Raw genomic sequence first — 15,661 nt, 5'->3', positions numbered from 1 at the left:
ATAGCATAGCATTTACACTTAATTCAACAATATCCGTTTTAAAACCAGCAATTGCCATTTTATGAAAATGGGCCCAGACATAAGGAGATGAGCAAGCTAAAAGCAGAAGATGGATTATCAGGACTATGATATTCTATGCAGAATATTATTGCTATGGTTAGTCCGATTATGCAGAATACTTCAGAAAAGCTAGAATGATCAGGTGCTAACAAACAGGTGCTCTAAGGTCAATTGACTGTTCATGGGATACAGTACATACCTCCCACAATTCCAAATGATGGACAATGTTACCACCTTTGTGAGACCTAATGATGGCAGTGCCACAGCCGCTACACCGCCAGATCAAACCGCCTCCCTCTTGTGACACTCCACAACTAACACAGCATTCTGTGTCTGGTGGAGTTGAAGCTCAACAGCTGGGAAGTGAAGCAACAACTCCCACAGTGTCATCCAGGCATCTATATCAGTCTCTTGGTATTTGTATGTTTAGGGGGTTTGTTTCCCTGACATGTTTGAAGGATATCCATGTACTTTAAAGATACCATGAACTAATGGGTCCTTTTTTCAAATCACCATAGCAATGGTAGATTTGGACCTGCTGGACCTACTGGACCTGATAGGAAATAGGTAGCTGCTGTTCAATGGGTAGATTTGTTTTTAGGGTTAGTATTTAGAATATTTGTTAGTTTTTGTTTTGGGCCATCAGGTGCACGAGTTCAGCAAATCTAGCTTAATGTCAGAGTCCAATCTAATTGTTTGTATCCTTTTACAATTTAAATTATGTAAATTAACTTTTTTTGTTGGTCTGATATAAAAGTTAATGCAAAAAGGGTCAATGCAGATGGATGCACTATCCTCTGTAGCGCCTTGCGGTTGGATGCCAGGCTGTTGCCATACCAAGCGGTGATGCAGCCAGTCAATATGCTCTCAATGGTGCAGCTGTAGAACTTTTGAAGGATCTGAGGGTGCATACCAAATCTTTTCAGCCTCCTGAGTGGGAAGAGGCATTGTCGTGTCCTCTTCACGACTGTGTTGGTGTGTGTGGACCATGATAGATCCTTAGTGATGTTGACACCGAGGAGCTTGAAGCTCTCAACTCGCTCCACTACAGCCCTGTCAATGGGAATAGGGGCGTGCTCAACCCTCCGTTTCCTGTAGTCCACAATCAGATTCTTTGTCTTGCAGACGTTGAGGGAGAGGTTGTTGTCCTGGCACCACACTGCCAGGTCTCTGACCTCCTCCCTATAGGCTGTCGTTGGTGATCAGGCCTACCACCATCGTGTCATCTGCAAATTGAAAGATGGTGTTGGAGTCGTGCACGACCACGCAGTCTTGGGTGAACTTGGAGTACAGGAGGGAACTAAGCACGCACCCCTGAGGGGCTCTGTGTTGAGGGTCAGCGTGGCGGATGTATTGTTACCTACCCTCGCCACCTGGGGGCAGTCCATCAGGATGTCCAAGATCCAGTTGCAGAGGGAGGTGTTCAGTCCCAGGGTCCTTAGTGATGAGCTTGGAGGGTATTATGGTGATGAACACTGAGCTACACTCAGTGGTCAGACGCTGCTGCAATTGTGGTGAGAACCATGTTCCTGAGTTTCAGGACTGCCCTGTAAGAGTGAAGGAAGTCGAAGTAGCAAGAATCAGGGCTATCTGTCCAGCAGGTGTCCTATTGAAATTGCTGAAGGAGCGAGTAGAAAGGAGGACGAAATGTTTTTTTTCACCCATTCCCTGTGAGTTTTTTTCCTGCGTTAAAGTTCCCTAGTTTTCACCCCCCACCCAGTAGGTGGCGGCATGCACCTCTAACGTTTGTTTGCGGACCGCCATAATACCATGAAGAAGAAGAAGATGAAGAAGAAGAAGAAGGGCACATGGCAGCAGCGGGCAGCAACCGAAATGGTTGCGATAATTGTTGGATTGCAATGGTGCAACCAAGAGTAGTAATATGTTTGGAGTTTTGTGTAGTTTAAGATCTGGAAAGTCAGAATGTGAGAATTTACGGTTAGAAAGAATGATGCTGTTGTTGGGGTTACAAATAAATGGTATTGAAATTCAGTTCTGTTGGATCCCGGCTCATACAGAAGTTTAGTAGATATAATAGCAAAAATTGCCGTAAAAAATAATATTGTGGATATACAGGTGCAGTTAGGTAAAGGGGAAATTAAAACATTGATTCAGAAAAATGGGTTTGATTGCTGGCAGAGACAATGGGATGAAAATAGTAATGGCAGACAGTTTTATAGTACAATGAAATCTGTACGGGACATAGTGTCATATAATAGGAACAGAAGGGAGGAAGTTATGTTGTGTGGGATGAGATTAGGGCATACAGGATTTAATTAATATTTGAATGTATAATGGCTGTATGGTAGAGGAAACAGTTGAATATGTATTATTATTTTATTAAATGTATGATGTAGAAAGGAAAGGTTTTTTGACAGGGTCAGAATGCACCTGTCAGTTTGTTGTGATTCGCCAATAAAACTTGAAGAAGAAGAAAAAGCTGCAACGGGCGGCTCGATACTGAGTTTCCTGAAGTCCCACACGGAGATGAAAGTCATCAATGTCGGAGGACCGGGGTTGGAAGAGGGTGGATGGCGAGAAGAAGCGAGGCAGAAAGAAGGGTACAAGGTGAAAACCTGAACCTACTGTAAAATACAAGCCCGAGTACTTTCTCCTTTGGATCAAGTACAGGAGAGAAAAATGCATGTTATGTGCCTGAAAACCCTGAGTAGTCTTGCTGGGGATCAGAAATGTCCTGTGCGAGTGAGACAGATTGACATTTCCAGGGTGAGAGCAGTGCAGAAAGTGTCATATGCTGAGGCAGTGAGGAAAGTGTACGACGGTGGGCTAAGGGTGAGGGAGCCTGAGAGGATCCCTGTGAGTAGTAAGCCAGTACAGAGTGACCCTAACAGTTTGTGCTTTAGTAAGGTTGGCATCTTGGCATTTATTGCTATGGTCATTAATTGTACCGCACAGATGGAAAGGAAATCCCAGAAGATTGAATTGGTAGTAGCAGCAGCAGAGGTTTTTGGGTATCAGAGATTTTAGTGCAGAAGACCTACGGTGGTGGGGCTCTGGTCTATGTTGGGTTAGTTATAAACGTCTTTGTGTCCACTGTGGGGCTCCATGAGAATCAGAATCAGGAAGAGTGTGGCGGAGTCTTCTGGGACCGACGGAAGATGGTGGAAACTGAGGTTTTGTTTGAAACTGCTAGTGAGTCGAGTGAAGCAAATAGTACAGAAAGTGAGAATGAGTGGGTTACAGTGGCGAAGAAAAAGGGAAACAAGAGAAGTAAAGCTCTGTTGGAAAATAGGAAACCACTAGACTAGTTTTTGGTCGGAGTCAGGGCTTTGGATGAATGCTTCTTGGGAAATCCGTTTAACGTTTCCAGGAAAATCTGGAATGTGTTGGAAGAAAGTGTGGAGATGGTGAGAGTCACAACAAGAAGTGGTCTTATTTGGATTCTTTGTGTGTCTGCGGAGCAGAAGAAGCATGTGTTAAGATTCAAAATTATATTGGAGTGGAATGTTTCCTGCATTGATTTTCATAGCGCCTATCAAGGGTTTTTTTCTGGGGTGGTGCAAGAAATAAATGCAGAGGATATAACTGAAGACATCGTTGGAGTGGTTGGTGCATGTCGATTGACCTGTATGGTGGATGGAGAAAAGAAGTTCACTTCATCCATGCTACTGATCTTTGATGAAGAGTCTCTCCCTTCTCATATAAAGTTAGGATTCATGAGATACCCTGTAAGAGCTTTTGTGTACAAGCCCCTTCGATGTCATGAATGTAAAAGATTTAGTGTCAAGTGTTTGCAGAAGGGAAGAATATCGTATGCCAGATGAAGGGAAATGCTGCAACTTTGGAGGTGAACATGTGCCTGAATTCTTGGAGTGCCCTGGTAAAGAGTGTCCAGCGTGTCTCCTTTCTGGAGGCGGTGAGAAAATTGGAACGAGTGGTGGGGAAGAAGCAATGGTAGTAGAGCCACCACGACCAGTGAAGGTTTCTCATCAACCAAGGGATAGTGAAATGCTACATGTTAAAAAGGTGGACTTTGTATTATTTATTGCAATGGTCATAAACTGTACAGCACAAGCGGAGAAAAAGTACAAGAAAATTGGAATCATTGTGAATGCCTCTTAACGTTTTTGGGGTCTTTGTGATTTCACAGCCGAGGCAGTGCAAGAAATCCTGTCGATGAATGTAGCCCCGTCACAGCCTTTGTAGGGATGCATTTTGGAGTGGACTGTAATTGAAAAAGTATGATGTTTTTATTTTTATTAGTTGATGTGTTTTATTTTGTAAGATGATATTTTCCCCCTTTCCCAGAAAGTTATTTTTGTTTCTTATTCAATAACCCATCCAGCTGGTTGCGGTAATGCACCATTAAACCCCATCGAAGAAGAACTACAGGGGGTTTTGAGAGAATATGTTCCAGCCTCCCAGGCTGATGGACTGGTGTAGGATCTGTTGAGGCCAATGTAGTGGGAAGGGGTGGTGGGAGTGTGTTGGGGATAGTGGTATGTATATATAGGGTTAGAAGGCAGTGCAATTTAATTTTTTTGTGAAGAAATGTGCAATGCATTTTCCAAACTGTGAAAGGCAGCAATATGCAACAAAGCGTCTCGTCTGCGGGAAAACCACAAGAAGAAGAATTTTGATTTGCGTCGAAGCTGCGCAATAAGTAGCAGCTTGAACACTTCTGTTTTGCACGCATCTATCCATGATTGGCATTAGAGACCCAAAAGGAAATGCTAGCAATTGCTAATATTATTGGATAGAAATAGCTATTTTGGTGGAGGAAAGAAACCATGGGGTATTGACTAAATCGATTGCATAATATTAAATGTAACGGTAAACTCGAATTAGCTTAACGTTTACATTAAAAGTCTGTTAAAACGACCTGCTGAGGCCTTGTTAGCTTCGAGTCAATCAATCCTCGGCCTGTTTGAAACATTACCCTGCAGTGTGGCTCGACTTGACTTGAGCCTCGCTAGCTAGCTAGCCTTTGCCAAGCCAGTTATTTTTAAATTCCATTTTAAAGCTAGCAATGAAGTTGGTCTAATTTTTAAATGGTTGTCCACAATTTAATTGTTCTCATGCAATACGTCTCATATACTTTTCTGGCCAAACAATTGTAGCTAGCTATCGTGAGCTTGGAAAGTGGGTCGTGGGTGCAGCTATAGCTAGTTAGCCATATTTGTATTTACCCGCTACTTATGCGAACACGCTGCTGCAGAAACATCAATAATGTCTTTGGTAGCGTATGCTAGCAGTGATGACAGTGATTCAGAAACCTCTAGTTCCATCGTCCCGGGGAGCAAACCTGGGGGGCTTTTCGCACGCCTTCCTGCCCCAAAAATATCTGCCTCAGAGGCACTAGGAAACGTGCGACCAAGCAAAGGGACAACACACGCATCATCACGGAACACTGTATCAAGCGATGGCGAAGAGGACTCAGTTACCCGTTCTCAAGCATTCAAAGGAGGGTTGCTTTTCGATTTACCTAAGCCGAAGAAGCGAACAGAGCCTGTCAAAATCACTATACCTGAGATAAAAAGAGGCGATGTAAGTAACGACCACAGGCTCATTCATACCTAGGCTACATTTTAAACATGCATTTACAGACCTTGTTTGCTTGTTTTTAAATGGATTAAAAGTGGAGATTACAACACGATTCTATGTCTTGTCAACAGTCTGACTCTGATGAAGATGAACCAAGGAGAAAGAAATCCCTGCCCCAGGTAACCTAACTTGCACTTGCATTTTAGATCATTCTCAATGACAAATTCTCAGTATGTGGACATAGGCCTTTCCAACCATATATATATCATGATCTAACCCCTGATCTAAGTCACCACTAGCTGGCCTCTGCCCACTACACAGCCCTGAACCTTAGTCTCTGTTCTAGCCAGCTACCACCCGGTACTCTACCCTGCACCCTAGAGACTGCTGCCCTATGTACATAGTCATGAACATTGGTCACTTTAATTGTGTTTGCATGGTGTTTCACTCACTTTATGTATATACTGTATTCTCTAAAAAAAAAAATTAAAACCTTTTTTTTTTATTGCTACTGTAGGTATTACTGCACGATTGGAACAGGAAACATAAGCATTTAGCTGTACCTGCGATAACATCTGTAAATCGGTGTACGAAAAACTTTGATTTGAAGACATGTTTTCTCATTGTCTTTCCACCTCTCTCTCTCTCAGGGCCCTGGCACTGGCCTTTCCTCCCTCCTGCCTCAGCCCAAAAATGTGGTTGTGAAGGAGATGCAGAGGGCCCTAGTGCCTCACACCCTCACCAAGCGGCCGGAGCCAAAGAAAACCACAAAGCCCTCTTTAGGATCCTCCCAGGGCCACGCTAGTGCATCCCCCTCCGCCATTAAAGCAGCAGCCAAGTCGGCTGCCCTGCAGCTAGCGAGGCAGATAGCTGCTGAGGAAAGTGACGAGGAACTGGCCCCAGAGAACTACTTCTCCCTGGGAGAGAGCTCCAAACCTCTCCCCGCTGTGATCCCCAGCCTGAACCTGGATCCTGTCCCCACCTCAGGCCTGCTACCCGCTCCTGCAAGCATACAGCGTGGTACCTTCCAGTCAGACGCCCCTCTGGACTTTAGTGCGAACCAAGAGGGAGCTTGGGGAGGTCAACAGCTAGGGGCTTACCAACAGCCCTCGGCAGAGCCTCAGGTACTGTGAAAATGTTGGGTCAATAGATATAGCTATCTTTCTCTCTAGATGGATGGACAGATATAAACTTTATTGCTTTGCAATGCATTATATAAAACAATGTTGCCAATACACCAAAATAAACTACAATAATACTCAACTTCCACAATATACCAAATACAATAGACCCGCTGTGCATTACCTACTCATCTCCAACTACAACTTATTTTAGAAGAGAGCAAATGATCTATATCAGTCTCTTACCAAGCTGATATACAGGTTCAAACATCAGATATACTCTGCCCAGAATGGATCCTTATTGACCCCTACGAGTTGCTCTTGCGGATAACAGTTCGCTGTAAAATCTCTCTTGTTTTCAGCCATTGAGACACATCAGAATAGCGTAATGCTTTTATTGTCATGTTGCCTTGATACAAGCTAACAAAAAACATTCTCCTGTTGGATAGGGCTACTACAACGAGGCTTACTACCAGGATCCTGAGTCTGACCCAGCGTTGCCTGAGCCAGAGCAACCTAGCTCCTCCGCCCTGTTTGATGATGAAGCGGTATGAAGGTTTCTTGACTTGACAATGGTTTATTGGCTTGTTATTGAGCGGGAATGTTGTCGTCCCCCCCCCCCCCCCCCGATTAATCAGGAAGTCCTGCTTGTCTGACACTATCCTGTATATCACTGAAAATGATTTTTTTATATTGTCCTGATCACATCTTTAATTGTCGACATAGATCATGCACTGAATAAATAGGTTACCGCTTCAAGATATAGAGGAGTATATAATGTTTTCTGTCTGCAGTTCATGAGGCTGCAGGGGAAAAGGAACAGGGGCAAGGAAGAGGTGAAGTTCCTGGAGATCAAGGGAGATGACCAGCTGAGTGGCAACCAGCAGTGGATGACCAAGAGCATGACTGAGGAGAAGCAGGAGCGCAAGTCCTTCAGCAAGGTGAGGGAGATTTGCAAATTAGCTGTCCCGATATTGCTTACACTTGTCCACTCCTTCCAGATCTGTGAACATCTGAAGGGTTGTTAGGGGCTAGGCGCAGAATTGGAAACTGTATCGTAGTAGTGATGATGATGGGGTAGGGGAATATTAGGCAATAGTGGAACGAGAGCTGTGGAGTTGGTGGGGCAGGACTTTTTCCATGTGGCCTAGGTGAGGATTTTGTCATCTGTTCTCAATGTTGCTTGGCCTGACCCACTGACCTTTTCCCTCTATAGAAAAAGGGAGACCAACCCACAGGGCAACAGCGACGCAAGCACCAGATCACATACCTCATCCACCAGGTGAGTACATATACATTGCAAGATCGTGTTACAGTACTGTCTTGGAATCTAACACCAAGGTCCCATTCAGTAGACACGAACGGGAGAAAAATAAATAAAATGTGTTCCCACTGGGCAAGTTGGACCTCTCTTCTGTTGAGAAAAAAATATACTTTTTCTCTAGTTTGGCACCAACTGAACATGACCTGGCACACCTATCACTTGCAATTTTTTAAACACTCAACATGCATGATTATTGGCCTCACATCAACATACCTAAATTTAACCAGATATGGGATGTTTACAAGCATGTGTCAGTTTGAGCGAACTTGTTCTAATTCTTATCACCTATAGGCAAAGGAGCGAGAGCTGGAGCTGAAGAACAGCTGGGCCGACAACAAGCTGACTCGCCGGCAAACACAGGCAAAATACGGCTTCTAAGAACCGTAACAGGAGGCTTGGTGGCATGCATAGCCCTCCCCCTGAAGATTAGAGTAGTACAGTCCACAAGGTTCCCTCAACAATGTGGGTCATACTTATACCCTTGCAGTGGTGGAGGGGTTACACACCTCATCGACCCATCCTTGGAGATGCTAGCACTGACTTTCCTTATTGTTCACCCTTATTTGTTGGCCTCCCTGGATTTGTGATACTTAAAACATTTCTGATTTAAACCATCATTTTGGTGGGACTATTTTATATTATGTTGGTTCTTGGCTGCATAGGAAATCACATGGTTAACAGACACTATGGTTTCCTGGGAAATACTGTTTAAATGCAATTTCATGTGGCAGTATTTTTCATATTACACCTTGAACCACCAATGATCAATAGTCTGAGAATAAGAGGAACGTTTCCCTTGTGGTGTCGATATTTTCTTCTTCTTGTATGTTTCCAAGGGTGGGACAGTGACCTGTTCTTAAATCATGTCAATCCAACCATAAGCTTTCCCTGGGTTTTTAGATGTTAGAAAACACATTTGGTGGGCTTGGTGGAATTGCCCTGTGGTGGCGACGCTTCAACCTGACCACTTTGGAATATGTCTCTATTGGATTTTGGGGGAGAGTTGGTGTCTTTTTAAAGGAGCCAGAAACTCCTACTGTCATCTGTGAATAAACATGATCATATACAGTGATGACAGAGACTTATTGAAATTGTACACTTAACAAAAATATAAACATAACAATTTTAAAGATTTTACTGAGTTAGTTCATATATGGAAAGCAGTCAATTGAAATATATTAATTAGGACCTAATCTATGGATTTCACATGACTAGGAATACAGATATGTGTCTGTTGAGCACAGATACCTTAAAAAAAGGTAGAGGCGTGGGTCAGAAAACCAGTCCGTATCTAGTGTGACCACCATTTGCCTCATGCAGTGCAACACACCCTTCGCATAGAGTTGATCAGACTTAATTGTGGCCTGTGGAATGTTGTCCCACTCCTCTTCGATGGCTGTGAGAAGTTGCTGGATATAGGCTGGAACTGGAACACGCTGTCATACACCTTGATCCAGAGCATCCCAAACATGCTCAATGGGTGACATGTCTGGTGAGTATGCAGGCCATGGAAAAACTGGGACACTTTCAGTTTCCGGGAATTGTGTACAGATCCTTGCGACATGGCCAGGCATTATCGTGTAGGTGGTGATGGCGGCTGAAGAATGGCACGACATTAGGGCTCAGGATCTTGTCACGGTATCTCTGAGCATTCAAATTGCAATCGTTTAAAATGCAATTGTGTTTGTAGCTTATGCCTGCCTGTACCAGAACCCCACCGCCACCATAGGGTACTCTGTTCACAACCTTGACATAATCAAACCACTCACCTAAACATTGCCATACACGTGGTCTGCCATCTGCATTTGAAACCGGGATTAATCCATGAAGAGCACACTTCTCCAGTGTGCCAGTGGTCCATCGAAGGTGAGCATTTGCCTACTGAAGTCGGTTACGACGCCAAACTTCAGTCAGGTCAAGACCTTGGTGAGGACAACGAGCACGAAGCTTCCCTGAGACAGTTTGTGCAGAAATTCTTTGTGCAAACCAACAGTTTCCTCAGCTGTCCGGGTGGCTGGTCTCCGACGATACCACAGATGAAGAAGCCAGATGTGGAGGTCCTGGGCTGGCGTGGTCTGCGGGTGTGAGGCCGGTTGGATGTACTTCCACATTCTTTCAAATTACTTTGGAGGTGGCTTATGGTATAGAAATTAACATTAAATTCTCTGGCAACAGTTATGGTGTACATTCCTGCTGTCAGCATGACAATTGCACGCTCCTTCAACTTGAGACATCTGTTGCATTGTTTGACAAAACTTCACATTTTAAAGTGGGCTGTTTTATTGTCCCCAACACAAGGTGCACCTGTGTAATCATGCTGTTTAATCAGCTTCTTGATATGCCACACCTGTCAGGTTGATGGATTGTTTTGGCCAAGGGGAAATGGTCACTAACAGGGATGTAAACAAATTTGTGCACAAAATTTGAGAAGCTTTTTGTGCGTATGGAACATTTCTGGGATCTTTTATTTCAGCTTATGAAACATGGGACCAACACTTTACATGTTGCGTTTATATTTTTTGTTCATTCTAGTAATGAGCTGTGCTATTTGAATAAAATTAAACTGCCATTGTTTCTCAAGTTGTGGAAAATCTTTTAGGATGTTTCTTCCTCTTCAGAGGTAGCGTGGTTGTAAAATTTGATCTGTTATGCATTTTACCGTCCCAGCTAGCCAACCAGGTTTTTAAATGGCTTCGCTGGCCAGGCCTCAACATTTAGTGATGAATTGGTAATTCATATTTTTGAAGGGTACACTGCACATTCTACTGGTTTTGTTGTAGCTCGATATGGTGATATACGGGGACCACGTCAATTCTGGATCTAAAGACATACTGTATGTGTAAGACATATGCTAATAGCTCCATATAGCAATTTGATAGATTAAGGGGCATTCATTGCTTACACATATCCAATCCACTCAGATCTTCAAGGGTGAGAATTAAGGGAAATGGAGCATGGAGGGGCAGTTTCCTAAATCCCATTTTTAAAAAAGATGAAAAGCAACACAGTCCAACGATCAGGATTCTGCCTTATGTGATAAATAAACTAGCTCATAAGTGTTTTGTATATCAACACTCCTGTTAAATCAAAGCAAAATATATCACAATTTAACCATCATGTTCACACGTTGACATTGGCAGAAACAACGCCTGGTGCCGTGAAAAGCACCCCATTGAGGGCAATGGTATAGCAGACAGACTGCTAGATTTCTAAAGGTGTTACGGTTAACTACAAAGATCTGTGCTTTGTCAAGCTCCTTAGGAGGTATTTCGATACTGTATATCAATGAAGAAATGGGGGAAATACCTTTTTGTTTTACCCTATACTTTGTTACATGTTTTGTGCTGTTAAAATCAAATATTTAATTTCCTGACTATTTTTGTCAGATTTGATACGTATTGTACAATGTCCTGTCCACCAATATCTCAGCTCTTAACATTGCTTAAAGAGAAACTGAAATAAATCAGTCGATAGTACCGACACCTGGAAACCAAGACCAAGTTAATGGCTCCATCACAGGCATTTGCACTGCGCACTGTAACTGCTCTTCATATCAACTTGCAGTGAAAGTGACATGCATCACATGCATATGAAAATAATGAAATTACAAAATGAAAGAGCAGAATACAATGTACAACCATGAGTTTGTCATGAAATAAATAGCTCTTCCACTTTCAAAACAGAACCAAATAATTGATTTACTGTTATTGCCAGGAGTCAGAGTAAACTGTTCTGTGAGCATCTAGTAATGACATTAAGTGCTCCAAAGCTACGTTTAAAGTTGAGTCCTCCAACGCGGGGTTCTTTGTCTTTTTTCTGCTTCTCTGTGGGTGGAACTGCTTTTTTTTCTTCCCTTAGTCGCCTCTGGTGCGGCAGCCACCTCTGGTGTAGCTGGGGCAGTCTCAACCACTGGGGCAGCCTCTGGAGCTGACACCTCTGGAGCTGGAGCTGGAGCTGCCACCTCTGGAGCTGCCACCTCTGGAGCTGGAGCTGCCACCACGGGCACGGCAACTTTTGGAGCCGCAACTGCAATCGCCTTTGAAATGCTAGCCTCTGTAACTGCGGCTGCTACAACCTCTGAAACGGCAGACTCTGGAACTGCAGCTGCAACTGCCTCTGAAACAACAGCCTCAGGAACACAAAAAATAAAAGGTTCTTGGAGTATTCTTTAGGGGTTCTTCAAATTGAAACTGTAGGGCAACCCCTATAAATTCTTTGAAGAACCCTTTAAAAGGGTTCTTCAAAGAACCCCTTTTAATGGATCCTCGAAGAACCCTTTGAAGAACCTTTTGGGGTAAATTTTTTAACTACCCCTATCCCCTATTATTAATAATAATAATAATAATACGCATAACAATAACACAATATTTTAGTTGTCAGTGTTTATTATGACTAAATAAAAAATGAGGTGAACTCCCAGCAAAGCCCCGAGTCCAATGGGTATATTCTCTGGCGTGTTGATGTTTATGTGTTGATGTTCTCCGTATCCATAGCCAGAATGATTTTGCAGTTATATTCAGAGGTGTATGGAAAGTGAAGTCTGTGAATCCAAACAATAGTAAGTATACAGATGATTAACAAAACATGCACACAACAGTATTCATTCCTTGGTTTTTGTGGTAAATGTGAATTGAAAAAAAATGTTTGAAAATGGTTTTCATACACATCCGATGGGATATTCATTGAAGAGGTAAGGGAGGAGGATGGTAAATGTGATCTACATAACATACCGATACCAATTGACATACCTTTGTATACCTCATTGTCTGTATACCTGCAGACACAAAGTGAGCAGTTCAGTCAACTGCACCCAATACAGCTAGCCTTCAACATATTCTTATAGCCTACATATTCTTACCTCTGTTGATTGATAGCCATTGAATTGTGTCCATATTCTGTTTTAGAAAGATTTGCACAAATATGAAAATATAGATGGTATCATCGTAAAAAAATATCAATTTAGATCATATAAGGGACTAACCTTATCTGAAACATTTAATGATCTCAATTTAAGGTAAGTGCCTACACCTGCTGTCCTTTCTAATTCAAATCCAAATGTTTCAGTTGGGCAGTTAGGTTCCTGCAAGAACCCCCACCAACTAAGGAGGTCCCTCGATGAACACCACCTCCTATGGGGTTCTTGGAAGAACCTTTTGAGGGCAATTTTCAGTACCAAGAACCCTAAGGTTCTTCAAAGAACTTTGAGGATCTTAGAAGAACCTTTGTTGAAGCCCTAATTTTTAGAGTACAGCTGTCTCAGAAATGGCAGCCTCTGGAACTGTTGCTGCAATAACCTCTCAAACGGCTGCCTTTGGAACAGTAGTTGCCTCTGAAACTGCAGCTGCCTCTGAAACTGCAGCTGCCTCTGAAACTACGGCCTCTTGCCTCTTCCTGCTTTTGCTTTTTCAACAGTTTGAGCCGACTCGCTGTGCAGTCTTCAAAGGGCACCACCAAAATGGGAATCAGCTCAGTGTCTATCCCGTTAACCTGGGGAGAAAAGGCAAATTAAAACTAGAACCACCAGATTACCGAAACGGGCACGCTGCGCATGTGTCCTGGGGCCCCCAACCCCCCCCCCCCCCATAGGTCGAGGAACCTCTCTATAGCATATGAACACGCCATAAGTCATGGCAAAATGTGTAGAATTGCAGGCAATTCAATTTAAAATGGCAAATTCTCTCCACCTCATGACAAAACGTATAGAATAGCAGAAAATGTTGCTTTAAAAATGCTAATTTCTCTCAGCCTCATGGCAAAATGGCTAGAATAGCATAAGATTAGCTATAAAACTGCACATTTTTCTCTGTGCTCCATGGCTAAATGTGTATGATTTCTGCAAGTTAGTTTCCAAAAATTCCGGGTGGGGGGGCCTTTGACCCCTTGACTTTTTCCACATTTTGTTACGTTACAGCGTTATTCTAAAATTGTTTTAATAGTTTTTTTTCCCACATCAATCTACACAAAATACCCCATAATGTCAAATTAAAAACAGGTTTTAGAATTTTTTTGAAAAAGCCCGTGAGCTGCCCAGTGACACAAGCCTACCAGACGAGCTAAATTACTTCTATGCGCGCTTCGAGGCAAGCAACACTGAAGCATGCATGAGAGCACCAGCTGTTCCGGATAACTGTGTGTTCACGCTCTCCGTAGCCAATGTCAGTTAGACCTTTAAACAGGTCAACATTTACAAGTCCACAGGGCCAAACGGATTACCAGGACGTGTAATCCGAGTATGCGCTGCCCAACTGCCAAGTGTCTTCACTGACATTTTCAACCTGTCCCTGACCGAGTCTGTAATACCAACATGTTTCAAGCAGACCACCATAGTCTCTGTGACCAAGAACACCAAGGTAACCTAACTAAATGACTACTGACCTGTAGCACTCAAGTCTGTAGTCATGAAGTGCTTTGAAAGGCTGGTCATGGTTCACATCAACACCATTATTCCAGAAACCCTAGACCCACTCCAATTTGCATACCGCCCTGACAGATCCATAGATGACGAAATCTCTATTGCACTCCACACTGCCCTTTCCCACCTGTACAAAAGGAACACCTACGTGAGAATGCTATTCATTGACTACAGCTCAGCGTTCAACACCGTAGTGCCCTCAAAGCTCATCATTAAGCTAAGGACCCTGGAACTAAACACCTCCCTCTGCAACTGGATCCTGGACTTCGTGACGGGCTGCCCCCCAGGTGGTAAGGGTAGGTAACAACACATCTGCCACGCTGATCCTCAACACGGGGGCCCCTCAGGGGTGCGTGCTCAGTCCCCTCCTGTACTCCCTGTTCTCCCATGACTGCATGACTCCAACACCATCATTAAGTTTGCCGACGACACAACAGTGGTAGGCCTGATCGCCGGCAACGATGAGACAGCCTATAGGGAGGAGGTCAGACACCTGGCAGTGTGATGCCAGGATCACAAACTCTCCCTCAACGTGATCCAGACAAAGGAGATGATTGTGGACTCCAGGAAAAGGAGGGCCAAGCACGCCCCCATTCTCATCGACGGGCTGTAGTGGAGCATGTTGAGAGCTTCAAGCTCCTTGGTGTCCACATCACCAATGAACGGTCATGGTCCAAGCACACCAAGACATTCGTGAAGAGGGCACAACAACGCCTATTCCCCCTCAGGAGACTGAAAAGATTTGGCATTGGTCCTCAGATCCTCAAAAGGTTCTACAGCTGCACCATCGAGAGCATCCTGACCGGTTGCATCACCTCCTGGTATGGCAACTGATCGGCCTCCGACCGCAAGGCACTACAGAGGGTAGAACGTATGGCCCAGTACATCACTGGAGCCAAGCTTCCTGCCATCCAGGACCTCTACACCAGGTGATGTCAGAGGAAGGCCCTAAAAATTGCCAAAGACTCCAGCCACCCTAGTCATAGACTGTTCTCTCTGCTACCGAATGGCAAGCGGTACCGGAGCGCCAAGCCTCGGTCCAAAAGACTTCTTAAAACAGCTTCTACCCTCAAGCCATAAGACTCCTGAACAGCTAACTGGACTATTTGCACTGAATTTACCACAGGTGGACTCCAATCAAGTTGTAGAAACATCTCAAGGATGACCAATAGAAACAGCATGCACCTAAGCTCAATTTCAAGTCTCATAGCAAATGGTCTGAATACTTATGTAAATAAG

The 15,661-nt window shown here is 43.8% G+C and overlaps 1 protein-coding gene across 1 annotated transcript; it reads left to right on the top strand.

The window, feature by feature from the left end:
* Nucleotides 1–4,712: 4,712 nt before the first annotated feature.
* On the top strand, nucleotides 4,713–9,082 carry LOC100195390 (papillary renal cell carcinoma (translocation-associated)). The gene is made up of 7 exons (NM_001140419.1): nucleotides 4,713–5,568; nucleotides 5,697–5,744; nucleotides 6,216–6,689; nucleotides 7,136–7,234; nucleotides 7,481–7,627; nucleotides 7,903–7,968; nucleotides 8,302–9,082. The coding sequence occupies exons 1-7, from the start codon at nucleotides 5,251–5,253 to the stop codon at nucleotides 8,386–8,388; spliced, it is 1,239 nt and encodes a 412-aa protein (NP_001133891.1). The 5' UTR covers nucleotides 4,713–5,250; the 3' UTR covers nucleotides 8,389–9,082.
* The last annotated feature ends 6,579 nt before the right edge of the window (nucleotides 9,083–15,661 follow it).

This window comes from Salmo salar, chromosome 27, assembly GCF_965601325.2.
Source record: "Salmo salar chromosome 27, fSalSal1, whole genome shotgun sequence".
Taxonomy (NCBI): domain Eukaryota; kingdom Metazoa; phylum Chordata; class Actinopteri; order Salmoniformes; family Salmonidae; genus Salmo; species Salmo salar.
Note: the sequence above shows the minus strand (reverse complement) of the source record. Positions and strands in the feature narration are given on the sequence as shown.